Raw genomic sequence first — 27570 nt, forward strand, 5'->3', positions numbered from 1 at the left:
GTCCCCAGAGCACGTCCTGCAGGCTCTGCGCAACACGGCCGTGGACCCTGACTCTCTGGGTCCGGACTCGGTTCTGAAGGAGCAATGGATCAAAGAGGTGGTGACCCGCTCCGGGATGAAGTTCAGATGGGAGAAACTGAGCGAGAGTCGGGAGAGACCCAACAGGGACGCTCACAGGAAGTACGCTCACAGGAAGTCACATCACACACCTGACCTCTGTACCACCTGACCTCTGTACCACCTGACCTCTGTACCACCTGACCTCTGACCCCTGACCTCAGGCCCGTCGACCCCTCCCGGCTGAAGCCCCGCCCCCCTGTAGTGACCATCATGGGGCACGTGGACCACGGGAAGACCACCCTGCTGGATTCACTGAGGAAGAGTCAGCTGGTGCTGAGTGAAGCTGGAGGGATAACACAACACATAGGAGCATTCCTGGGTAACACACACACACACACACACACACAACACACACACACACTCACACACACACACACACACACACACACACACACACACACACACACACACACACACACACACACACACACACACACACACACACACACACACACACACACACACACACACACACACACGGACCTTTACTGTGATTATAACAATTTGATTAAAAAGGCCCGGGCTACCTATTTCTCTAACCTCATCTCCTCTAGTAAGCACAACCCCAGAGTACTCTTTAAAACCATAAATACGTTTGTAAACCCGTCCACCCCCTCAATTCCTATTTATTCAAATGACGACTGCGACCGTTTTCTCACCTTTTTTGTAAACAAGGTAGCTGATGTGAGGTCGAGCATCACCCCCTCCCACTCCCCCCTCCCTATCTGTCCAGTGAGGCAGGCCACGCTGAGTCATTTCTCCTGCATCACCATAGCCGACCTGACCGCTGTAGTGAGCGCTATGAAATCCTCCTCAAGCCCTCTGGATGCTTTAACGTCCATGCTAACAGAAGTTTTTTCATGTGTCGCTCCACATTATAAACATCTCCATTGTCTCTGGCTCCTTCTCAAAAAACCCAATCTAGATCCCTCCCTCCCGATTAATTACAGGCCCATCTCAAAGCTCCCATTTGTGTCAAAGGTTTTAGAAAAAGTTGTTGCTAATCAACTCAATACATTTCTGAATAAGAATAACATCCATGACAAATTCCAATCAGGTTTCAGAAAACACCACTCCACAGAATCAGCTCTCCTCAGGGTCTCCAATGACATCATGACCCTAACCCTAACATGATGGTGTTGGACCTGAGTGCAGCGTTTGGCACAGTGGACCACGCCATCATGCTAGATAGACTCAGGGAGTGGGTAGGCATCTCAGGGTCTGCCCTCCAGTGGTTTGCCTCGTACCTCAGTGGGAGAAGTTTCTCCGTGGCGGTGGGCCCGTTCTCATCACACAGCACTCCCCTATCCTGCGGCCTGCCCCAGGGTTCTGTTTTCAGGGTTCGTACGGGTGCTGGAAATCCTTGAAAATGCTTGAAATTGTACGAGGTGTTTTCAAGGTTTGAAAAGTGCTTGAATTTTGGGAATGGTGCTTGAATTTGGGATAAAGTGCTTGAAATTGTAAATGCTTTACTTCGCTTTTTAGATTAAAAGAAAATAAAGAAGTCGGAGCGCGCTTAATTGCTTCGCTTTTACATAAAACAGCTCCGCTCCGGCCGTCCCGCGCTATGCGCGTGACCGGCAAGTGTTTTTGTTACGTGTGTGACCTGGGCATTCTGATGAGAGTGATAGATGACAGTATGCCAGGAGGTTGCCGTTTCAACGAGCGTTGGCTAGCAGAAGACAAATACAAGCCATGGCTAAGACGAGGGTCAAGCCCAAGAGTAGCCTCCTGCAAAGTGTGCAACAATAACGATGCGAGAGTCTGCGCTGACGAGCCACACACCACACGAAAGGTACGCCAGAGTAGAGCATTTTAGATTAGGCTATCGTTGCATGTAAAATACATGACACTTTTCTCTGTGCGCGGCAAAACAAGCTCGCCAAAATGGCTTCACTAGTCTGGCAGTATTTTAAGTGTCCGAAAATGACAATAAAATAGCGGTATGCAACGTGTGTGTGAAGCAGAAATCCTGCAGCTCCACCCGCTGTGACGGACCGGTGAGCGGAGCAGAACACACATTAAGAGTTAGACCTAACACACTTAGCTATTTGATCTACCTCTGGAACAAGCTAAACTAGTTATACATATATTTATTCTTCACTGTCGGGTCGCTCATTACTGGATCAGTGAGCTGCAGGAGATACTGACGGGCTGTCAGGAGAGAGAGAGAGAGAGAGAGAGAGGGAGAGGGAGAGAGAGAGGGGGAGAGAGGAAAAGAGAGCGGTATCGGCCGATACTGATTCCGGCGATCGGCTCCAAAATTGGCGATCGGAGCATCCCTAATAATTGTATATGATATGTTTTATAATGATTGATCATGAAAGTGTTCTCAAAGCTGGTAAAGGTGCAGCTAGTCTGAATGACTTTGTATACTGCAGGGTAGCTTGTGGCTTTTACTCCACGGTGGAACTAACGTCTGATTAACACTTGATTATATTTCACATCATTCATCCACATCTTGGAAGTAACTAACAAGGTATAAACTACATGTAGTTGGAAGTACAAGTACACCATGTACTCTGAACTGTAGTAATGGATACACGTACACCATCTACCTCTGAACGTTAGTGCAGTCGAGAACCACAGTTGTACCTCTGAACTGTAGAGGAGTAAGTAGAAAGGACACACATGTACCTCTGAACGTTGAGAGGAGTAGAAGTACACCATGTACCTCTGAACTGTAGTGGAAGAGTAGAAGTACACCATGTACCTCTGAACTGTAGAGGAGTAGAAGTACACCATGTAACTCTGAACGTACGTGGAAGAGAAGTACAACCCATGTAAACCTCTGAAATGTTAGAGGAGGGAGTTAGAAGTTACACATGTACCTCTGAACTGTAGATGAGTTAGAAGTACACCATGTACCTCTGAACTGTAGAGGAGTAGAAGTACACCATGTACCTCTGAACTGTAGTGGAGTACAAGTACACCATGTACCTCTGAACTGTAGAGGAGTAGAAGTACACCATGTACCTCTGAACTGTAGTGGAGTACAAGTACACCATGTACCTCTGAACTGTAGAGGAGTAGAAGTACACCATCTACCTCTGAACTGTAGAGGAGTAGAAGTACACCATGTACCTCTGAACTGTAGTGGAGTACAAGTACACCATGTACCTCTGAACTGTAGTGGAGTAGAAGTACACCATCTACCTCTGAACTGTAGTGGAGTAGAAGTACAACATGTACCTCTGAACTGTAGTGGAGTAGAAGTACACCATGTACCTCTGAACTGTAGAGGAGTAGAAGTACACCATGTACCTCTGAACTGTAGAGGAGTAGAAGTACAACATGTACCTCTGAACTGTAGTGGAGTAAAAGTACACCATGTACCTCTGAACTGTAGAGGAGTAAAAGTACACCATGTACCTCTGAACTGTAGAGGAGTAGAAGTACACCATGTACCTCTGAACTGTAGAGGAGTAGAAGTACACCATGTACCTCTGAACTGTAGAGGAGTAGAAGTACTCCATCTACCTCTGAACTGTAGTGCAGTAGAAGTACACCATGTACCTCTGAACTGTAGTGGAGTAGAAGTACACCATGTACCTCTGAACTGTAGAGGAGTAGAAGTACACCATGTACCTCTGAACTGTAGTGGAGTAGAAGTACACCATGTACCTCTGAACTGTAGAGGAGTAGAAGTACACCATGTACCTCTGAACTGTAGAGGAGTAGAAGTACACCATGTACCTCTGAACTGTAGTGGAGTAGAAGTACACCATGTACCTCTGAACTGTAGAGGAGTAGAAGTACACCATGTACCTCTGAACTGTAGAGGAGTAGAAGTACACCATGTACCTCTGAACTGTAGAGGAGTAGAAGTACACCATGTACCTCTGAACTGTAGTGGAGTAGAAGTACACCATGTACCTCTGAACTGTAGTGGAGTACAAGTACACCATTTACCTACTGTACTTACTTGTGTTTACTGCCAACCTAAAAGTACCTCAAAATAGTAATCAATAATATATTGAAAAGTTATTTGGCTGATTGTTTTATATTGGCTCAGCCAGGTTATATGGGATGCCCAGTCTACGTACAGATGGGTCTCATTTTGAAATATTAAACTTAGTTTTCTTTTCTAACATTTTTAATTGTTCATCCTCATGTAGAATGCTATTATGAAACACACATTTGGTTGTTTATAGCATAAAGAACATCTGATTTAATGTGAGGTAGTGAAATAATCATTTGAGTATAAGTATGTGTATATAAATATATAACAGCTGTAAGATGCTTGAAAAGCTTGAAAATGCACCTTGAAAATGCTTGAAAAGTGCTTGAATTTGACTTTGGAAAAGGTGTAAGAACCCTGTGTTTTAGCCCCCCTTCTTTCTGCCCTGTACATGCTCCCATTGGGCCGCTTAATTAGCCAATTTGAGGGTGTCTCGTATCACTGTTATGCAGATGATATCCAGATATACTTCTCTTTCAAACCCGTCAAAACCCTCATCACATGTCTGTCTGCAATTAATGAGTGGATGTCAAGCAACTTCGTACAGCTCAATGCATCAGAAACGGAAGTCTTGATCTTAGCGGCTGATAACATCGCCTCTAAGGTAGCAAGCCACCTGGGTTCTTTCAGTGGTAACATAAGGGCAAACATCAAAAACCTTGGTGTAACTTTCGATCAGTCTATGCTACTAGACAAACACATCAAACTTCTGACCCGTACCTGTTTTTTCCATCTCAGAAACATTGTCAAGCTCAGGGGGGTTCTATCAAACACAGAACTGGAGATGGCTATCCATGCCTTTATTTCATCCCGGCTTGATTACTGTAATGCTCTGTTCTCCTGCCTCAACCAAACATCAATAAACCGGTTACAACAGGTCCAACATGCTGCAGCCAGATTGCTCACTCGGTCCAAAAAAACATGCCACATCACTCCGATCCTTTCTGCCCTGCACTGGCTCCCTGTCCATCTCAGAACCCAATTCAAAGTATTGGTCTTCACTTATAGAGCTGTCCATGGCCAAGCCCCAGCCTACATCAATGACCTGATCCACCCTCACAGCACAACCCGGGCCCTGAGGTCCTCTGAGCAAGGCCTCCTAAGGGTGCCCCGAACCAGGCTAAAGACTAAGGGGGGCCGTGCCTTTGAGGTGGTGGCCCCAAGGCTTTGGAACAAACTCCCCCAGACACTAAGAGCCTCTGCCTCAATAGAGATTTTTAAGGGGCAGTTAAAGACCCACCTTTTCCGACAGGCCTTTGGGTCGCCGGAGGAGGTGAGTTAGTAGCTGTCTTTCATTGGTGTTTTATCCTATGTGTTACCTGCTGTGTTTTATGCCTTTTATTCTACATTTTATAGTTGCACTTTGAATTGTGTCCTGTGTACTGTACTGTAAAGCACTTTGTACATTCGTGTTGAGAAGGGTGCTGCTATATAAATAAAGTTTTACTTACTTACTTACACACCCTCTCTCTCTCTCCCCCCTCAGTCCAGCTCCCTACAGGTGAGAGGATCACCTTCCTGGACACACCTGGTCACGCTGCCTTCTCGTCGATGAGAGGCCGCGGTGCCGACGCCACTGACATCATCGTTCTGGTGGTTGCCGCTGACGACGGCGTGATGAACCAGACGGTGGAGTCCATCCAACACGCCAAGAGGGCGGGAGGTACATGACATGTTCCTGGCATGTTCCTGGCATGTTCCTGACATGTTCCTGGCATGTTTCTGGCATGTTTCTGGCATGTTCCTGACATGTGTCTGGCATGTTTCTGACATGTTTCTGACATGTGTCTGACATGTTCCTGGCATGTTTCTGGCATGTGTCTGGCATGTTCCTGGCATGTTTCTGGCATGTTCCTGACATGTGTCTGGCATGTTCCTGACATGTTTCTGACATGTTCCTGACATGTTCCTGGCATGTTTCTGGCATGTTCCTGACATGTGTCTGGCATGTTCCTGACATGTTTCTGACATGTGTCTGACATGTTTCTGGCATGTTCCTGGCATGTTCCTGACATGTTCCCGACATGTTCCCGGTATGTTCCCGACATGTCGCTGACATGTCCCTGACCTGTTTCTGACATGTTTCTGGCACGTTTCTGACATGTGTCTGACATGTGTCTGACATGTTTCTGGCATGTTCCTGACATGTTCCTGGCATGTTTCTGGCACGTTTCTGACACGTTTCTGACATGTTCCTGACATGTTCCTCATGTCAGGAACATGTTCCTCATGTCTCTCTCATGTTTCCTCATGTCTCTCTCATGTTTCTCTCATGTTTCTCTCATGTCTCTCTCATGTCTGTCTCATGTTTCCTCATGTCTGTCTCATGTTTCCTCATGTCTCTCTCATGTCTCTCTCATGTCTCTCTCATGTCTGTCTCATGTTTCCTCATGTCTGTCTCATGTTTCCTCATGTCTCTCTCATGTCTCTCTCATGTTTTCTCATGTCTCATGTCTCTCTCATGTCTCTCTCATGTCTCTCTCATGTTTTCTCATGTCTCATGTCTCTCTCATGTCTCTCTCATGTCTCTCTCATGTCTCTCTCATGTTTTCTCATGTCTCTCTCATGTCTCTCTCATGTCTGTCTCATGTCTCTCTCATGTTTTCTCATGTCTCATGTCTCTCTCATGTCTCTCTCATGTCTCTCATGTTTTCTCATGTCTCATGTCTCTCTCATGTCTCTCTCATGTCTCTCATGTCTCTCTCATGTTTTCTCATGTCTCATGTCTCTCTCATGTCTCTCTCATGTCTCTCATGTCTCTCTCATGTCTCTCTCATGTTTCCTCATGTCTCTCTCATGTTTTCTCATGTCTCATGTCTCTCTCATGTCTCTCTCATGTCTCTCATGTCTCTCTCATGTTTTCTCATGTCTCATGTCTCTCTCATGTCTCTCTCATGTCTCTCATGTCTCTCTCATGTCTCTCTCATGTTTCCTCATGTCTCTCTCATGTTTTCTCATGTCTCATGTCTCTCTCATGTCTCATGTCTCTCTCATGTCTCTCTCATGTCTCTCTCATGTCTCTCTCATGTTTTCTCATGTCTCATGTCTCTCTCATGTCTCTCTCATGTCTCTCTCATGTCTCTCTCATGTCTCTCTCATGTTTTCTCATGTCTCATGTCTCTCTCATGTCTCTCTCATGTCTCTCTCATGTCTCTCTCATGTCTGTCTCATGTTTCCTCATGTCTCTCTCATGTCTCTCTCATGTCTCTCTCATATCTCTCTCATGTCTTCACTATGTTTCAGTGCCGATGATCGTGGCGGTGAATAAGTGTGATAAGCGCCAGTCGGACCCTCAGAAGGTGAAGCAGGAGCTCCTGGCTCACGATGTGGTTTGTGAGGAGTTCGGAGGAGACGTTCAGGCCATCCACGTCTCAGCTCTGAAGGTGAGTCACAGTGATGTCACAGTGATGTCACAGTGATGTCACAGTGATGTCACACGATGACATTACTTTTTTTTAATGCTATTTTATTTCTATTTGAGATGTTTACATGTTGGATTGTTTATTTCTAGTCTTTAATTTCTCTAATGTTCAATGCCTTGTCTTTTTATGCTGCTGCAACGCAAACATTTTCAATAAAGTACTTCTGATCTTATCTTATCTTATCTTGTTGTTGTTGTTGTTGTTGTCAGGGTGATAACCTGATGGAGCTGGCCGAGGCCACGGTGGCTCTAGCTGAGGTTCTGGAGCTGAAGGCGGACCATGGAGGAGCCGTGGAGGGATTGATCATCGAGAGCCGCTCCGAGAGAGGCAGAGGGTGAGACTAAACCCCTTAAGAGAGACTAAACACCTTAAGATGCTCCTTAAGAGAGACTAAACACCTTAAGATGCTCCTTAAGAGAGACTAAACACCTTAAGATGCTCCTTAAGAGGGAACATGACAGAAACATGCCAGGAACATGTCAGGAACATGCCAGGAACATGCCAGGAACATGCCAGGAAGATGTCAGGAAGAGAGACTAAACACCTTAAGATGCTCCTTAAGAGGGACTAAACACCTTAAGAGAGACTAAACACCTTAAGATTCTCCTTAACCTGTTAATAAGCCCGAGAGCCCCCTCTACAGGGGGCTGCGGGGTGTTTTTTCACGAAACTGTGTCTCAGGGCATCTTAATATTTAAAAACCTATTAATGTGTCATACTCACTTAACGGGAAGAAACTCAGCTAACTGACGATATGAACCATTTTTACCGAAACAAAGCACAAGTCTCACAAGAAGCGTCTAAATGAGCCCTGAGCGAAAAAATGCTAACACACTTAGCACAGAACTCAAGGTAAAAATACCCTTATTACTGATCGTAACTGCACAAACAAGATATCCGATTAAAGCTGAGACTCCACAGATTCTATAGGTATTAGTATCATCACTGAGCGATCAGAACTCGCAACAGGGGAAGCAAACACAGACATCACAACACGTAGCATTACGGAGCATTCACGGGAGATCGTCTCACCTTAGCTGTTGTTCTGATCAAAAGTCGTGTTCAATGGCATTAAAACGATAAAAACGCTGCTGAAGGTTAATCCATAGGTTAATCCATAGGTTAATCCATAGGTTAATCCATAGGTTAATCCATAGGTTAATCCAATATTATTGATAATCCATAATCTCCATTTTTATGTCAAAAACTGAGATTTTAAATGAGCTGCTATGGTAGCCACCAGAGCTCAGCTTCCGGGGCATCCTGGCTGCGCAGCTCTCATTCACCAATGGGTGATGTTTAGATGGGTTTTAGGAACTCCCCCTCGATTCTATTGGCTCTAACGGTTAAGAAGAGGTGTCGACCAAGGGGGGCCAGAGATATGGAGAATCCACCCAAATGACCCCAGAAGTGGGTTTTTTTCTAAACCTCTCTAAAAAGGTCAAAGGTCACTTGTTTTGCATCAATCTTGATACAGGGAACTTATTAGATGTTGTACTTTGGATTCCTTTTTTTTGTGATCATATTTGTATTGATGTTAATACACAACATGTATGATTCTCCTTAAGAGAGACTAAACACTTTAAGATTATCCTTAAGAGAGACTTAACACCTTAAGATTCTCCTTAAGATTATCCTTAAGAGAGACTAAACACCTTAAAATTATCCTTAAGAGAGACTTAACACCTTAAGATGCTCCTTAAGAGAGACCAAACACCTTAAGATGCTCCTTAAGAGAGACCAAACACCTCAAGATGCTCCTTAAGAGAGACCAAACACCTTAAGATGCTCCTTAAGAGAGACCAAACACCTTAAGATGCTCCTTAAGAGAGACCAAACACCTCAAGATGCTCCTTAAGAGAGACCAAACACCTCAAGATGCTCCTTAAGAGAGACCAAACACCTCAAGATGCTCCTTAAGAGAGACAAAACACCTCAAGATGCTCCTTAAGAGAGACAAAACACCTCAAGATGCTCCTTAAGAGAGACCAAAACACCTCAAGATGCTCCTTAAGAGAGACCAAACACCTCAAGATGCTCCTTAAGAGAGACAAAACACCTCAAGATGCTCCTTAAGAGAGACCAAACACCTCAAGATGCTCCTTAAGAGAGACCAAACACCTTAAGAGAGACTATACACCTCAAGATGCTCCTTAAGAGAGACCAAACACCTTAAGAGAGACAAAACACCTTAAGATGCTCCTTAAGAGAGACCAAACACCTCAAGATGCTCCTTAAGAGAGACCAAACACCTCAAGATGCTCCTTAAGAGAGACAAAACACCTCAAGATGCTCCTTAAGAGAGACAAAACACCTTAAGAGAGACCAAACACCTCAAGATGCTCCTTAAGAGAGACCAAACACCTCAAGATGCTCCTTAAGAGAGACCAAACACCTTAAGAGAGACTAAACACCTCAAGATGCTCCTTAAGAGAGACCAAACACCTCAAGATGCTCCTTAAGAGAGACCAAACACCTTAAGATGCTCCTTAAGAGAGACCAAACACCTCAAGATGCTCCTTAAGAGAGACCAAACACCTTAAGAGAGACTATACACCTCAAGATGCTCCTTAAGAGAGACCAAACACCTTAAGATGCTCCTTAAGAGAGACTAAACACCTTAAGATGCTCCTTAAGAGAGACCAAACACCTCAAGATGCTCCTTAAGAGAGACCAAACACCTCAAGATGCTCCTTAAGAGAGACCAAACACCTTAAGAGAGACTATACACCTCAAGATGCTCCTTAAGAGAGACCAAACACCTCAAGATGCTCCTTAAGAGAGACAAAACACCTTAAGATGCTCCTTAAGAGAGACCAAACACCTCAAGATGCTCCTTAAGAGAGACTAAACACCTCAAGATGCTCCTTAAGAGAGACCAAACACCTTAAGATGCTCCTTAAGAGAGACAAAACACCTCAAGATGCTCCTTAAGAGAGACAAAACACCTTAAGATGCTCCTTAAGAGAGACCAAACACCTCAAGATGCTCCTTAAGAGAGACCAAACACCTTAAGAGAGACTATACACCTCAAGATGCTCCTTAAGAGAGACTAAACACCTTAAGATGCTCCTTAAGAGAGACCAAACACCTCAAGATGCTCCTTAAGAGAGACCAAACACCTTAAGAGAGACTATACACCTCAAGATGCTCCTTAAGAGAGACCAAACACCTCAAGATGCTCCTTAAGAGAGACAAAACACCTTAAGATGCTCCTTAAGAGAGACCAAACACCTCAAGATGCTCCTTAAGAGAGACTAAACACCTCAAGATGCTCCTTAAGAGAGACCAAACACCTTAAGATGCTCCTTAAGAGAGACAAAACACCTCAAGATGCTCCTTAAGAGAGACAAAACACCTTAAGATGCTCCTTAAGAGAGACCAAACACCTCAAGATGCTCCTTAAGAGAGACCAAACACCTCAAGATGCTCCTTAAGAGAGACAAAACACCTCAAGATGCTCCTTAAGAGAGATCAAACTCCTTAAGATTCTCCTTAAGAGAGACCAAACACCTTAAGATGCTCCTTAAGAGAGACAAAACACCTTAAGATGCTCCTTAAGAGAGACAAAACACCTCAAGATGCTCCTTAAGAGAGATCAAACTCCTTAAGATTCTCCTTAAGAGAGACAAAACACCTTAAGATTCTCCTTAAGAGAGACCAAACACCTTAAGATGCTCCTTAAGAGAGACCAAACACCTTAAGAAGCTCCTTAAGAGAGACAAAACACCTTAAGATGCTCCTTAAGAGAGACAAAACACCTCAAGATGCTCCTTAAGAGAGATCAAACTCCTTAAGATTCTCCTTAAGAGAGACCAAACACCTCAAGATGCTCCTTAAGAGAGACCAAACACCTTAAGATGCTCCTTAAGAGAGACAAAACACCTTAAGATTCTCCTTAAGAGAGATCAAACTCCTTAAGATTCTCCTTAAGAGAGACCAAACACCTTAAGATGCTCCTTAAGAGAGACAAAACACCTTAAGATGCTCCTTAAGAGAGACAAAACACCTCAAGATGCTCCTTAAGAGAGATCAAACTCCTTAAGATTCTCCTTAAGAGAGACCAAACACCTTAAGATGCTCCTTAAGAGAGACCAAACACCTCAAGATGCTCCTTAAGAGAGACAAAACACCTTAAGATTCTCCTTAAGAGAGACCAAACACCTTAAGAGAGACAAAACACCTTAAGATTCTCCTTAAGAGAGATCAAACTCCTTAAGATTCTCCTTAAGAGAGACCAAACACCTTAAGAGAGACTATACACCTCAAGATGCTCCTTAAGAGAGACCAAACACCTTAAGATGCTCCTTAAGAGAGACCAAACACCTCAAGATGCTCCTTAAGAGAGACCAAACACCTTAAGAGAGACTATACACCTTAAGATGCTCCTTAAGAGAGACAAAACACCTTAAGATGCTCCTTAAGAGAGACTAAACACCTCAAGATGCTCCTTAAGAGAGACCAAACACCTTAAGATGCTCCTTAAGAGAGACAAAACACCTTAAGATGCTCCTTAAGAGAGACAAAACACCTCAAGATGCTCCTTAAGAGAGATCAAACTCCTTAAGATTCTCCTTAAGAGAGACCAAACACCTCAAGATGCTCCTTAAGAGAGACCAAACACCTCAAGATGCTCCTTAAGAGAGACAAAACACCTTAAGATTCTCCTTAAGAGAGACCAAACACCTTAAGAGAGACAAAACACCTTAAGATTCTCCTTAAGAGAGATCAAACTCCTTAAGATTCTCCTTAAGAGAGACTAAACACCTTAAGATTCAGAGCGACTAATGGCAATGGTGTCAATAACTTTAAGTGATTCCTTAAGTATAAGAGCAGGATAATGGAGAGAACACTAACGCTGAGGTTCTGGTTCTGCTCAGCCTGGTGACCACGGCTCTGGTCCAGACAGGCACGTTGAGGCGAGGCAGTGTTCTGGTGGCGGGGACCAGCTGGGCCAAGGTCCGCTTCCTATTGGACGAGAACGGCCGGGCGCTGGAGGAGGCGGGGCCTAGCGTCGCCGTGGAGATAGCCGGCTGGAAGGAGCTGCCGGCCGCCGGAGACACCATGATGGAGGTCGAGTCGGAGGTGAGAAGACCCCCAATCTGATATCCCCTGATACCTGAGACACCCGAGACACCCTGATACCTGAGACCCCCTGATACCTGAGACCCCCTGATACCTGAGACCCCCTGATACCTGAGACCCCCTGATACCTGAGACCCTGATACCTGAGACCCCCTGATACCTGACCCCCTGATACCTGAGACCTCCTGATACCTGACCCCCTGATACCTGACCCCCTGATACCTGAGACCCCCTGATACCTGAGACCCCCTGAGACCCCCTGATACCTGACACCCCCTGATACCTGAGACCCCCTGATACCTGAGACCCTCTGATACCTGAGACCCCCTGATACCTGAGACCCCCTGATACCTGACCCCCTGATACCTGAGACCCTCTGATACCTGAGACCCCCTGATACCTGAGACCCCCTGATACCTGAGACCCCCTGATACCTGAGACCCCCTGATACCTGAGACCCTCTGATACCTGAGACCCCCTGATACCTGAGACCCCCCTGATACCTGAGACCCCCTGATACCTGAGACCCTCTGATACCCGAGACCCCCTGATACCTGACCCCCTGATACCTGAGACCCTCTCATACCCGAGACCCCCTGATACCTGAGACCCCCTGATACCTGAGACCCTCTGATACCCGAGACCCCCTGATACCTGAGACCCCCTGATACCTGAGACCCCCTGATACCTGAGACCAGTGGCGGACTGGCCATCGGGACGTTCGGGACGAATCCCGATGGGCCGGTACTGAAGTGGGCCGGTCGGACGATGTGGGCCGGTCGGATAAGTCACTAGCACCCCCTGACCCTGATACCTGAGACCCTGATACCTGAGACCCCCTGATACCTGAGACCCTGATACCTGAGACCCCCTGATACCTGAGACCCCCTGTGGGGAGAAAGGGTCTAACTGAGCCACAGACAATGTATGAAATGTATTACCTCAGATTGTATAGAAGTCTATGAGGAAATGTTCCTCTCTCTTGATTACCTCAGATAGTGTTTCTAACCCCCTGTGCCCCTCTGTGAGCAGCAGAGGGCGAAGAAGGTGGTGGAGTGGCGTGTGCAGCAGGGGGAGGCGCAGCAGCTGTTGGAAGAGCAGGAGCTGATCCAGGTGAAGCAGCAGCACCACCTGGATCAGTACCGACAGCAGAGGGAGGGGATGATGCACCTCAGCTGGAGGCAGAGGAAGAGGATCCTCTACAAAACCCACAAGGACCAGCACACCATGAGACCCAGTGAGAAGAGCAGTGGAGAGGGGGCGGGGCTACAGCTCATCGTCAAGGGTACACACACACACACACACACACACACACACACACACACACACACACACACACACAGTGAGACCCAGTGAGAAGAAGAGCAGTCTGAGCTGTAGTTATTAGGTATGGGAACGATTAATCGAATATTCGAATATTCGAATATTCGAAATTATTCAGGCATTCGAATAATTCTTCAGATTTTGGAATACGAGTTATGAATATTTGTATTAATATCTTTTTAGTTTTTTGGGAGGGATGCCTAAGTTGATTACATATGATCAAATGGAATAATTCAATGTATACACAGTGCCATAGCTAAGTGTGTTAGGTCTAAAGGTGTGTTTTGCTCCGCTCACCGGTCCCTCACAGTGGGCAGAGCTGCAGGTGCTGATCTCTCTCTCTCGCGTCCGGTACTTCACTCGCGTTTATGTCCAAATCCATCAGATCTAGTTCTAGCTAATGATATGGCTGCTGCCCCTGCCTACACGCAGACCACGCAGACTCAAACCTCATCTTATGTCCAAATGCGCTCCGCAGCCGTTGGGAGGTTCCGGCGCTAACAGTTCATGAGCGTGCTCCCCCGTCCCCTGTCAACACTCGCGACACATGAGTGGCCAGCCTAAACAACAGTAAGCGTTGCTTGGCAACCGTGTGTGGCGGCAAAGTACAAAGACATTTTGACAGGAGAGATTTAGTTTTGCCGGTATTCAACATATTTGACCAGTCATAGTCCGGTAATTATTTACACTCTAAGAAGAGTCCTACAGACATGGCGTCAAGAAGGAGTGATGTGTGGAAAGATTTCCACCAGGTTAGTGAGTGCGGTGTAGAGTGCAAACTATGCCAAATTAAACTTATATATATACATACTAGGGATGGGAATTTGAAAGCAAATATATATATATATTCGAATATTCGACCCCCCAAAAAACGGTTAACCGAAATGTACATATCCTATAAAAAAAAAAATTGGGTCAAAAAAAAAATTCTAAAATGTCTTTTCGAAAGAAAAATTTTCAATAACTTTTGGAAATAAATAAATACATGTTCAAATAAGTATAGAAACCAAGTCGAATTTGTCAAATGTATTGAACTGGTGATCACAGTTTGACAGCTATAGGCCTACAGCTTTCATGCTTGAAACATCAAAAACCTATAACAGGGCCCATGCACAGAATGCAGCTATTCAATAGGCTACTCATTCTGGTTTAAAAATATGAGCATGTCTACATGCTCAGGGGAGAGGCGGAGGCGATTCACAATCAGGCCAGCTGTAGAGAAGACCCTCTCAGCTGGAACGGAGGTTGCGGGTATAGCAAGGTATAGTATGTGTATATATAAGTTTAATTTGGCATAGTTTGCACTCTACACCGCACTCACTAACCTGGTGGAAATATTTCCACACATCACTCCTTCTTGACGCCATGTCTGTAGGACTCTTCTTAGAGTGTAAATAATTACCGGACTATGACTGGTCAAATATGTTGAATACCGGCAAAACTAAATCTCTCCTGTCAAAATGTCTTTGTACTTTGCCGCCACACACGGTTGCCAAGCAGCGCTTACTGTTGTTTAGGCTGGCCACTCATGTGTCGCGAGTGTTGACAGGGAGCGGGGGAGCACGCTCATGAACTGTTAGCGCCGCAACCTCGCAACGGCTGCGGAGCGCATTTGGACATAAGATGAGGTTTGAGTCTGCGTGGTCTGCGTGTAGGCAGGGGCAGCAGCCATATCATTAGCTAGAACTAGATCTGATGGATTTGGACATAAACGCGAGTGAAGTACCGGACGAGAGAGAGAGATCAGCACCTGCAGCTCTGCCCGCTGTGAGGGACCGGTGAGCGGAGCAAAACACACCTTTAGACCTAACACACTTAGCTATGGCACTGTCGTATACATTGAATTATTCAATTTGATAATATGTAATCAACTTAGGCATCCCTCCCAAAAAACAAAAAAAATATTCATAACACATATTCGAATACCTGAATAATTTCGAATATTCGATTAATCGTTCCCATCCCTAATACATACTATACCTTGCTATACCCGCAACCTCCGTTCCAGCTGAGAGGGTCTTCTCTACAGCTGGCCTGATTGTGAATCGCCTCCGCCTCTCCCCTGAGCATGTAGACATGCTCATATTTTTAAACCAGAATGAGTAGCCTATTGAATAGCTGCATTCTGTGCATGGGCCCTGTTATAGGTTTTTGATGTTTCAAGCATGAAAGCTGTAGGCCTATAGCTGTCAAACTGTGATCACCAGTTCAATACATTTGACAAATTCGACTTGGTTTCTATACTTATTTGAACATGTATTTATTTATTTCCGAAAAAAAGAAATGTACCCAATTTCTTTTTATATAGGATATGTACATTTCGGTTAACCGGTTAACCGTTTTTTGGGGGGTCGAATATTCAAATATACATTTGCTTTCAAATTCCCATCCCTAGTAGTTATATCTCTCAGTCTGAGCTGTAGTTATCAGAGTCTCTCAGTCTGAGCTGTAGTTATCAGAGCCTCTCAGTCTGAGCTGTAGTTATCAGAGCCTCTCAGTCTGAGCTGTAGTTATCAGAGCCTCTCAGTCTGAGCTGTAGTTATCAGAGCCTCTCAGTCTGAGCTGTAGTTATCAGAGTCTCTCAGTCTGAGCTGTAGTTATCAGAGCCTCTCAGTCTGAGCTGTAGTTATCAGAGCCTCTCAGTCTGAGCTGTAGTTATCAGCCTCTCAGTCTGAGCTGTAGTTATCAGAGCCTCTCAGTCTGAGCTGTAGTTATCAGCCTCTCAGTCTGAGCTGTAGTTATCAGAGCCTCTCAGTCTGAGCTGTAGTTATCAGAGCCTCTCAGTCTGAGCTGTAGTTATCAGGGCCTCTCAGTCTGAGCTGTAGCTATCAGAGCCTCTCAGAGCCTCTCAGTCTGAGCTGTAGTTATCAGAGCCTCTCAGTCTGAGCTGTAGTTATCAGAGCCTCTCAGTCTGAGCTGTAGTTATCAGAGCCTCTCAGTCTGAGCTGTAGTTATCAGGGCCTCTCAGTCTGAGCTGTAGCTATCAGAGCCTCTCAGTCTGAGCTGTAGTTATCAGAGCCTCTCAGTCTGAGCTGTAGTTATCAGAGCCTCTCAGTCTGAGCTGTAGTTATCAGAGCCTCTCAGTCTGAGCTGATCCTCCACCTTGTTGTTCAAACAGCTCCTTATATCCGTTAGCGTAGCTAGATAGCACCAGATGCTAACAACAACAATACAAGTAACCGGTGCGCGCTCTCCCCCTTTCCGCTCACTCACTCGCGCCACACATACACACACTCTGACACACAGAGACCCATCAGGGCTGTAATGTATGATCGGTGTGACAGTGGGCATGAGGGCAGGCCACATCATGTAGACGGACAGTCTGAGGCAGACCCACATTTGTGCAGCATTGCGTTCACAATACATACACCAACAAAACAAATCCTCACGCCAGCAGGCCATACCTCAGACAGTATGTATGAGTGTGTGGTTCCTGTTGTGTAGAATAAGCTCACACACACTCTGACCTCTGACCTGTGACCTCTGACCCCAGGAGATGTTGACGGCTCAGTGGAAGCCCTCCTGAACATCCTGTCATCGTACGACGCTCAGCTTCAGTGTCCTCTGGACATCCTGGACTACGGCATCGGAGACATCTCAGAGAACGACGTCAACATGGCCAACACCTTCTCAGGTACCAGAAACAGAACTAGAACCAGAACCAGAACCAGTGCTAGAACCAGAACCAGAACCACCAGCAGGTTTAATAGAAGTCTATGAGAAAATGTTCCTGCTCTCTCTGTATTACCTCAGATTGTATAGAAGTCAATGTCCTCTGGCTCCATGTTCTCCCTCAGGTTCAGTTTACGGCTTTAACGTGGCGGCCAGTAAGTCGATCGTCCAGCTGGCGGAGAAGCTCTGCGTCCCGCTGAGACTTCACAACATCATCTACAAACTAATCGACGAGCTGAAGGACGAGCTGAGCAGCAAACTGCCGCCGCTGAAGACTGAGAACATCGTGGGTGAGGAAACATCTGCTGTCACATGACTTTATGAGCATGCTCTGACAGAGAATAGGAACTGCTACTATCTAATGGAGATTCAATAAAGTCAGCCTGAAGCATCCTCTGTGCTCCAGTCAGCCTGAAGCATCCTCTGTGCTCCAGTCAGTCTGAAGCATCCTCTGTGCTCCAGTCAGCCTGAAGCATCCTCTGTGCTCCAGTCAGCCTGAAGCATCCTCTGAGCTCCAGTCAGCCTGAAGCATCCTCTGTGCTCCAGTCAGTCTGAAGCATCCTCTGTGCTCCAGTCAGTCTGAAGTATCCTCTGTGCTCCAGTCAGTCTGAAGCATCCTCTGTGCTCCAGTCAGCCTGAAGCATCCTCTGTGCTCCAGTCAGCCTGAAGCATCCTCTGTGCTCCAGTCAGCCTGAAGCATCCTCTGTGCTCCAGTCAGCCTGAAGCGTCCTCTGTGCTTCATTCAGTCTGAAGCATCCTCTGTGCTCATCTGACCATTAAAGTGTTATCCTCCTATCACAACATATCCATTCATAAAGCCTGGAAGTGTCTGTAGAAGCAGGGTATTCCTGCTGATAGCGTTGAAGTGATCCCTGATCCAGGATCTGCTCTCTGATCCAGGTGAGGCGACGGTTCTCGCCATGTTCGACGTCTCCGTGGGGAAGAGGAAGCTTCCTGTGGCCGGCTGCAGGGTTCAGAAGGGTCTGCTGGACCGGAGGATGACGTTCAGACTGATCAGAGGACGAGACGCCATCTGGGAGGGTGAGTTCATATAATACAAAGTCCAGAAGTCATGTGACCGTGCTGTAGTTCCTTTATAGCCCAACATTAGCCTCCTTTAGCTTAGCGGTGGTGACGTGAAGTCATGTGACCGTGCTGTAGTTCCTTTATAGCCCAACGTTAGCCTCCTTTAGCTTAGCGGTGGTGACGTGAAGTCATGTGACCGTGCTGTAGTTCCTTTATAGCCCAACATTAGCCTCCTTTAGCTTAGCGGTGGTGACGTGAAGTCATGTGACCGTGCTGTAGTTCCTTATTAGCCCAACATTAGCCACCTTTAGCTTAGCGGTGGTGACGTGAAGTCATGTGACCGTGCTGTAGTTCCTTTATAGCCCAACATTAGCCACCTTTAGCTTAGCGGTGGTGACGCGAAGTCATGTGACCGTGCTGTAGTTCCTTTATAGCCCAACATTAGCCTCCTTTAGCTTAGCGGTGGTGACGTGAAGTCATGTGACCGTGCTGTAGTTCCTTTATAGCCCAACATTAGCCACCTTTAGCTTAGCGGTGGTGACGTGAAGTCATGTGACCGTGCTGTAGTTCCTTTATAGCCCAACATTAGCCACCTTTAGCTTAGCGGTGGTGACGCGAAGTCATGTGACCGTGCTGTAGTTCCTTTATAGCCCAACATTAGCCGCCTTTAGCTTAGCGGTGGTGACGCGAAGTCATGTGACCGTGCTGTAGTTCCTTTATAGCCCAACATTAGCCGCCTTTAGCTTAGCGGTGGTGACGTGAAGTCATGTGACCGTGCTGTAGTTCCTTTATAGCCCAACATTAGCCGCCTTTAGCTTAGCGGTGGTGACGTGAAGTCATGTGACCGTGCTGTAGTTCCTTTATAGCCCAACATTAGCCACCTTTAGCTTAGCGGTGGTGACGTGAAGTCATGTGACCGTGCTGTAGTTCCTTTATAGCCCAACATTAGCCGCCTTTAGCTTAGCGGTGGTGACGCGAAGTCATGTGACCGTGCTGTAGTTCCTTTATAGCCCAGCATTAGCCGCCTTTAGCTTAGCGAACGTCTTTGTTTACTGAGAGAAAGTGGTGTTAATGGTTGCTTTCACTACAGGCCCCCTGCTGGCTCTGAAACATCACAAAGACGAGGTCCAGACGGTGAAGTTGGGGATGGAGTGCGGTTTGTCGGTGGACGTTGAGGTGGAGTTCAGAGCCGGAGACGTGGTGGTTTGCTTCGAGGAGCTCGACGCTCCGCAGGTCACCTCCTGGGACCCCGGCTTCTGAACTCAATGTCCCAGCATGCACTGCTGCGGACACACAGACTGTAATGTAAATGAGATAATTTAACTGTCCTCTCGTCCGAAGAAATAAATATCAAGATTTCTTTCAAGCCGCTACTCGCTACTGAAAACCTGACGGGGTTACGGATGTTTTTAGGTCATACCTGATATTTAGGAGAGTCAGACGGTTGTAATCTGATTGCTCTGTACATGCTAACAGTGTATAGCTTAAATATTTATGTTTTCTCATTATTTCAAATTTGTTGGTTTTGCAATAAATTCTTGAATGAAAAAATGTCTGATCATTTAATTCAACAATCAACATATTCTGAAGTCTTTTCTACATCAACATGTGTCCCTGGTGTGTTTACATTAGCATGCTAACACTCAGAGCTAACCTGTACTGGAGAGAGCATGTGTGAAGAAGCAGGAAATGAAAAGGAAGTCACCTTGTGGTAAACCTGAGAGAGAAAGAGTTTGAGCTCCATGCTGTTTCAGAGAGAATCCTTGATGTGGTTTGGAACATGATATGGAGTTTCATCACGGCAGCATTTAGCTGAGTTTCTGCTGGGAGAGTTCTCCTGATGAGATCTACTCTCTCTCTGAAGCTACTGACCCAGAGTCAGCTCTTTAGTAACAGCTGGGAGAGAGGGGGGGGGGGGGGCTACAAGGATCTGTTTGGGGTTTGGAGCAGGACACTTCAGAGACATGTCCTTAGTAACAGCTGGAAGAGAGAGGGGGGGGCTACAAGGATCTGTTTGGGGTTTGGAGCAGGACACTTCAGAGACATGTCCTTAGTAACAGCTGGAAGAGAGAGGGGGGGGGCTACAAGGATCTGTTTGGGGTTTGGAGCAGGACACTTCAGAGACATGTCCTTAGTAACAGCTGGAAGAGAGAGGGGGGGGCTACAAGGATCTGTTTGGGGTTTGGAGCAGGACACTTCAGAGACATGTCCTTAGTAACAGCTGGAAGAGAGGGGGGGGGGGGGGGCTACAAGGATCTGTTTGGGGTTTGGAGCAGGACACTTCAGAGACATGTCCTTAGTAACAGCTGGAAGAGAGGGGGGGGGGGCTACAAGGATCTGTTTGGGGTCTGGAGCAGGACACTTCAGAGACATGTCCTTAGTAACAGCTGGAAGAGAGAGAGGGGGGGGCTACAAGGATCTGTTTGGGGTCTGGAGCAGGACACTTCAGAGACATGTCCTTAGTAACAGCTGGAAGAGAGGGGGGGGGGGCTACAAGGGTCTGTTTGGGGTTTGGAGCAGGACACTTCAGAGACATGTCCTTAGTAACAGCTGGGAGAGAGGGGGGGGGGGGGGGCTACAAGGATCTGTTTGGGGTCTGGAGCAGGACACTTCAGAGACATGTCCTTAGTAACAGCTGGAAGAGAGAGGGGGGGGGGCTACAAGGATCTGTTTCATTTCAATATACTAACCCTCTCTCCAGGACCTAACCCACAGAGCAGCTGCTAGGTGGATGCAGCTGGTGGAGCCAGCATGTCAATCAGAGCTCCACCAGCTGCCGTTTCCAATGTGATTTCCAAATTATTTAAACATTAAATTAAATTATTATGCAACACCCGCGATCTGACCCGCATCTTCTTTGTTTTACCCCGAGCCTAACCCGAAAACATTTTTGTGAAGAAATTCAACCTACGAATCCCTTTTTTTGCGGGTCACCCGTCGGGAAGCCGCCCCGAGGCAGGACTCTGGAACGAGCAGGACACTTCAGAGACATGTCCTTATATAGATAGATATGGATCATATATTGTTCAAAAGCATAATAGGTGAGCTTTAAAGGTAGGGTAGGTAATTCACTTCAGAAACACTTAAAGGTGGGGTAGGTAAGAACGGAGAAACCAGCTGGAGTGCTTTGAAAATACACAACCGAAAAACATCTGCCCCTTCCTTCAGACTTCCTCACAGAGCCCCTCCTCCAACACACACGCACATGACCAATGAGGGCACGAGATCAGTTTGTGCACAGATGGAAGGCTGACAGGCAGGTAGGCCATCCAGTTATCTGAGCCGGGCCGAGGCAGGTGATTGGTCGTGCTTTTTACAGCGCTACAGCTTCCACAGATGATATTTTTTTTATGTATTTATTGTCAAAGCTCTTCAGATATTCATTGCTATCAGGATGTTAAGAGCATTCCATGGAATATAACAAGTGTTTCTGAAGTGAATTACCTACCCTACCTTTAAGTGTTTCTGAAGGGAATTACCTACCCTACCTTTAAGTGTTTCTGAAGGGAATTACCTACCCTACCTTTAAGTGTTTCTGAAGGGAATTACCTACCCTACCTTTAAGTGTTTCTGAAGGGAATTACCTACCCTACCTTTAAGTGTTTCTGAAGGGAATTACCTACCCTACCTTTAAGTGTTTCTGAAGTGAATTACCTACCCTACCTTTAAGTGTTTCTGAAGGGAATTACCTACCCTACCTTTAAGTGTTTCTGAAGTGAATTACCTACCCTACCTTTAAGTGTTTCTGAAGGGAATTACCTACCCTACCTTTAAGTGTTTCTGAAGGGAATTACCTACCCTACCTTTAAGTGTTTCTGAAGTGAATTACCTACCCTACCTTTAAGTGTTTCTGAAGTGAATTACCTACCCCACCTTTAAGTGTTTCTGAAGTGAATTACCTACCCCACCTTTAAGTGTTTCTGAAGGGAATTACCTACCCTACCTTTAAGTGTTTCTGAAGTGAATTACCTACGCCACCTTTAAGTGTTTCTGAAGTGAATTACCTACCCCACCTTTAAGTGTTTCTGAAGTGAATTACCTACCCTACCTTTAAGTGTTTCTGAAGGGAATTACCTACGCCACCTTTAAGTGTTTCTGAAGTGAATTACCTACCCCACCTTTAAGTGTTTCTGAAGTGAATTACCTACCCCACCTTTAAGTGTTTCTGAAGGGTTCAAGGTTCAAGGTTCAAGGTTCAAGGTTCTTTATTGTCAATCTGACATAGCTACAGAGTAATTATGCAGTTGAAAATCTTATGTCACAGGCTTCTCCAACAATGCAACATAATAACATAACATAATAATAAGAGCAAGAGCAATACAAAAATAATAATAGTTATAAAAATGAAATAAAGTTATGATGTGGAATAGTGCAGTATGAGTCTATATACAAGTTATTGGAATGATATATATATATTAGGTATTAGATACATACTACTGAGTAGCAGTTGAATGTTTGAAGTTGTTTCAACAGTTCAATTTTTTAACAGTCTCACTGCCCGCGGGAAGAAACTGTCTCCGAATCTTCTTGTCCTTGCCCGGATGCTGCGGTAACGTCTGCCAGACGGCAACAGAAAGAACAGTTTGTGGCTGGGGTGATGGGGGTCTTTGATAATCCGTAGTGATTTCTTCCTGAGCCGCTGGGAGTAAAGGTCCTCCATGGATGGCAGCTCCGTCCTGGTGATGTGCTGTGCAGTTTCCACCACCCTCTGTAAAGCCTTACGATCGAGGTCGGTGCAGCTGCCGTACCAGGCCGTCATGCTGCCAGTGAGGATACTCTCTATCGTGCACCTGTAGAAGTTGCAGAGTATCCTGGAATCCATTTTGAACCTCCTCAACCTGCGGAGGAAGAAGAGCCGCTGTCGAGCTTTCTTGGTGATGGTGGTGGTGTGAAGAGACCATGTCAGGTCCTCAGTGATGTGGACCCCAAGGAACCTGAAGCTTTTGACTCTCTCCACCGTAGTCCCATTGATGGCGATGGGGGCGTGTCCCTCTCCCTGCTGCTTCCTGTAGTCCACAATCAGCTCCTTGTTTTGCTGATGTTGAGATGGAGGTTGTTATCCTGGCACCAAGATGTCAGGTTTTCGACCTCCTCTCTGTACGCCGTCTCGTCATCGTCTGTGATCTGGCCGATGACGGTCGTGTCATCAGCAAACTTCACGATGGTGTTGGAGCTGTGTGTGGCCACGCAGTCGTGGGTGAACAGGGAGTAGAGGAGAGGGCTGAGCACGCAGCCTTGAGGGGCACCGGTGTTAAGAATCAGGGTGGAGGATGTGATGTTTCCCACCCGCACTGCCTGGGGTCTGCCCGTCAGGAAGTTCAGGATCCAGTCACAGAGGGCGCTGTTGAGCCCGAGGTCTCTGAGCTTGATGGCCAGCTTGGAGGGCACAATGGTGTTGAATGCTGAACTGTAGTCAATGAACAGCATTCTCACATATGTGTTCCTGTTTACCTACCCCACCTTTAAGTGTTTCTGAAGGGAATTACCTACCCCACCTTTAAGTGTTTCTGAAGTGAATTACCTACCCCACCTTTAAGTGTTTCTGAAGTGAATTACCTACCCCACCTTTAAGTGTTTCTGAAGTGAATTACCTACCCCACCTTTAAGTGTTCTGAAGGGAATTACCTACCCTACCTTTAAGTGTTTTCTGAAGTGAATTACCTACGCCACCTTTAAGTGTTTCTGAAGTGAATTACCTACCCCACCTTTAAGTGTTTCTGAAGTGAATTACCTACCCTACCTTTAAGTGTTTCTGAAGGGAATTACCTACGCCACCTTTAAGTGTTTCTGAAGTGAATTACCTACCCCACCTTTAAGTGTTTCTGAAGTGAATTACCTACCCCACCTTTAAGTGTTTCTGAAGTGAATTACCTACCCCACCTTTAAGTGTTTCTGAAGTGAATTACCTACCCCACCTTTAAGTGTTTCTGAAGTGAATTACCTACCCCACCTTTAAGTGTTTCTGAAGTGAATTACCTACCCTACCTTTAAGTGTTTCTGAAGTGAATTACCTACCCTACCTTTAAGTGTTTCTGAAGTGCATTACCTACCCCACCTTTAAGTGTTTCTGAAGTGAATTACCTACCCTACCTTTAAGTGTTTCTGAAGTGAATTACCTACCCTACCTTTAAGTGTTTCTGAAGTGAATTACCTACCCCACCTTTAAGTGTTTCTGAAGTGAATTACCTACCCCACCTTTAAGTGTTTCTGGAGGGAATTACCTACACCACCTTTAAGTGTTTCTGAAGTGAATACCTACCCCACCTTTAAGTGTTTCTGAAGTGAATTACCTACGCCACCTTAAGTGTTTCTGAAGTGAATTACCTACCCCACCTTTAAGTGTTTCTGAAGTGAATTACCTACCCCACCTTTAAGTGTTTCTGAAGTGAATTACCTACCCCAGCTTTAAGTGTTTCTGAAGTGAATTACCTACCCTACCTTTAAGTGTTTCTGAAGTGAATTACCTACCCCACCTTTAAGTGTTTCTGAAGTGAATTACCTACCCCACCTTTAAGTGTTTCTGAAGTGAATTACCTACCCCACCTTTAAGTGTTTCTGAAGTGAATTACCTACCCTACCTTTAAGTGTTTCTGAAGTGAATTACCTACCACACCTTTAAGTGTTTCTGAAGTGAATTACCTACCCCACCTTTAAGTGTTTCTGAAGTGAATTACCTACCCCACCTTAAGTGTTTCTGAAGTGAATTACCTACCCCACCTTTAAGTGTTTCTGAAGTGAATTACCTACCCCACCTTTAAGTGTTTCTGAAGTGAATTACCTACCCCACCTTTAAGTGTTTCTGAAGTGAATTACCTACCCCTACCTTTAAGTGTTTCTGAAGTGAATTACCTACCCCACCTTTAAGTGTTTCTGAAGTGAATTACCTACCCCACCTTTAAGTGTTTCTGAAGTGAATTACCTACACCACCTTTAAGTGTTTCTGAAGTGAATACCTACCCACCTTTAAGTGTTTCTGAAGTGAATTACCTACCCCTACCTTTAAGTGTTTCTGAAGTGAATTACCTACCCCACCTTTAAGTGTTTTCTGAAGTGAATTACCTACCCCACCTTTAAGTGTTTCTGAAGTGAATTACCTACCCCTACCTTTAAGTGTTTCTGAAGTGAATTACCTACCCCACCTTTAAGTGTTTCTGAAGTGAATTACCTACCCCACCTTTAAGTGTTTCTGAAGTGAATTACCTACCCTACCTTTAAGTGTTTCTGAAGTGCATTACCTACCCCACCTTTAAGTGTTTCTGAAGTGAATTACCTACCCTACCTTTAAGTGTTTCTGAAGTGAATTACCTACCCTACCTTTAAGTGTTTCTGAAGTGAATTACCTACCCCACCTTTAAGTGTTTCTGAAGTGAATTACCTACCCCACCTTTAAGTGTTTCTGGAGGGAATTACCTACACCACCTTTAAGTGTTTCTGAAGTGAATTACCTACCCCACCTTTAAGTGTTTCTGAAGTGAATTACCTACGCCACCTTTAAGTGTTTCTGAAGTGAATTACCTACCCCACCTTTAAGTGTTTCTGAAGTGAATTACCTACCCCACCTTTAAGTGTTTCTGAAGTGAATTACCTACCCCAGCTTTAAGTGTTTCTGAAGTGAATTACCTACCCTACCTTTAAGTGTTTCTGAAGTGAATTACCTACCCCACCTTTAAGTGTTTCTGAAGTGAATTACCTACCCCACCTTTAAGTGTTTCTGAAGTGAATTACCTACCCCACCTTTAAGTGTTTCTGAAGTGAATTACCTACCCCTACCTTTAAGTGTTTCTGAAGTGAATTACCTACCCCACCTTTAAGTGTTTCTGAAGTGAATTACCTACCCTACCCTTTAAGTGTTTCTGAAGTGAATTACCTACCCTACCTTTAAGTGTTTCTGAAGTGAATTACCTACCCCACCTTTAAGTGTTTCTGAAGTGAATTACCTACCCACCTTTAAGTGTTTCTGAAGTGAATTACCTACCCCACCTTTAAGTGTTTCTGAAGTGAATTACCTACCCCTACCTTTAAGTGTTTCTGAAGTGAATTACCTACCCCACCTTTAAGTGTTTCTGAAGTGAATTACCTACCCTACCTTTAAGTGTTTCTGAAGTGAATTACCTACCCTACCTTTAAGTGTTTCTGAAGTGAATTACCTACCCCACCTTTAAGTGTTTCTGAAGTGAATTACCTACCCCACCTTTAAGTGTTTCTGAAGTGAATTACCTACCCTACCTTTAAGTGTTTCTGAAGGGAATTACCTACCCCACCTTTAAGTGTTTCTGAAGTGAATTACCTACCCTACCTTTAAGTGTTTCTGAAGTGAATTACCTACCCCACCTTTAAGTGTTTCTGAAGTGAATTACCTACCACACCTTTAAGTGTTTCTGAAGTGAATTACCTACCCCACCTTTAAGTGTTTCTGAAGTGAATTACCTACCCCACCTTTAAGTGTTTCTGAAGTGAATTACCTACGCCACCTTTAAGTGTTTCTGAAGTGAATTACCTACGCCACCTTTAAGTGTTTCTGAAGTGAATTACCTACCCCACCTTTAAGTGTTTCTGAAGTGAATTACCTACCCTACCTTTAAGTGTTTCTGAAGTGAATTACCTACCCTACCTTTAAGTGTTTCTGAAGTGCATTACCTACCCCACCTTTAAGTGTTTCTGAAGTGAATTACCTACCCTACCTTTAAGTGTTTCTGAAGTGAATTACCTACCCTACCTTTAAGTGTTTCTGAAGTGAATTACCTACCCCACCTTTAAGTGTTTCTGAAGTGAATTACCTACCCCACCTTTAAGTGTTTCTGAAGTGAATTACCTACCCCACCTTTAAGTGTTTCTGGAGGGAATTACCTACCCCACCTTTAAGTGTTTCTGAAGTGAATTACCTACCCCACCTTTAAGTGTTTCTGAAGTGAATGACCTACCCCACCTTTAAGCTAATTGTTATAGTTCATAAATCCTGAA

General features: G+C 45.3%; 1 protein-coding gene across 1 annotated transcript; it reads left to right on the plus strand.

The window, feature by feature from the left end:
* Positions 1 to 8: 8 nt before the first annotated feature.
* On the plus strand, positions 9 to 20160 carry mtif2 (mitochondrial translational initiation factor 2; the record flags this gene model as incomplete). Its single annotated transcript, XM_034149605.1, is given in 11 exon segments — positions 9 to 180; positions 282 to 439; positions 5568 to 5744; positions 7325 to 7464; positions 7713 to 7837; positions 12384 to 12588; positions 13621 to 13873; positions 17405 to 17545; positions 17709 to 17873; positions 18484 to 18624; positions 19700 to 20160. Coding segments are annotated over 11 exon segments (1847 nt in total), but the record flags the coding sequence as incomplete, so codon positions are not given.
* Between the last annotated feature and the right edge of the window lie 7410 nt (positions 20161 to 27570).

Source organism: Trematomus bernacchii, unplaced genomic scaffold (genome assembly GCF_902827165.1).
Source record: "Trematomus bernacchii unplaced genomic scaffold, fTreBer1.1, whole genome shotgun sequence".
Lineage (NCBI taxonomy): Eukaryota > Metazoa > Chordata > Actinopteri > Perciformes > Nototheniidae > Trematomus > Trematomus bernacchii.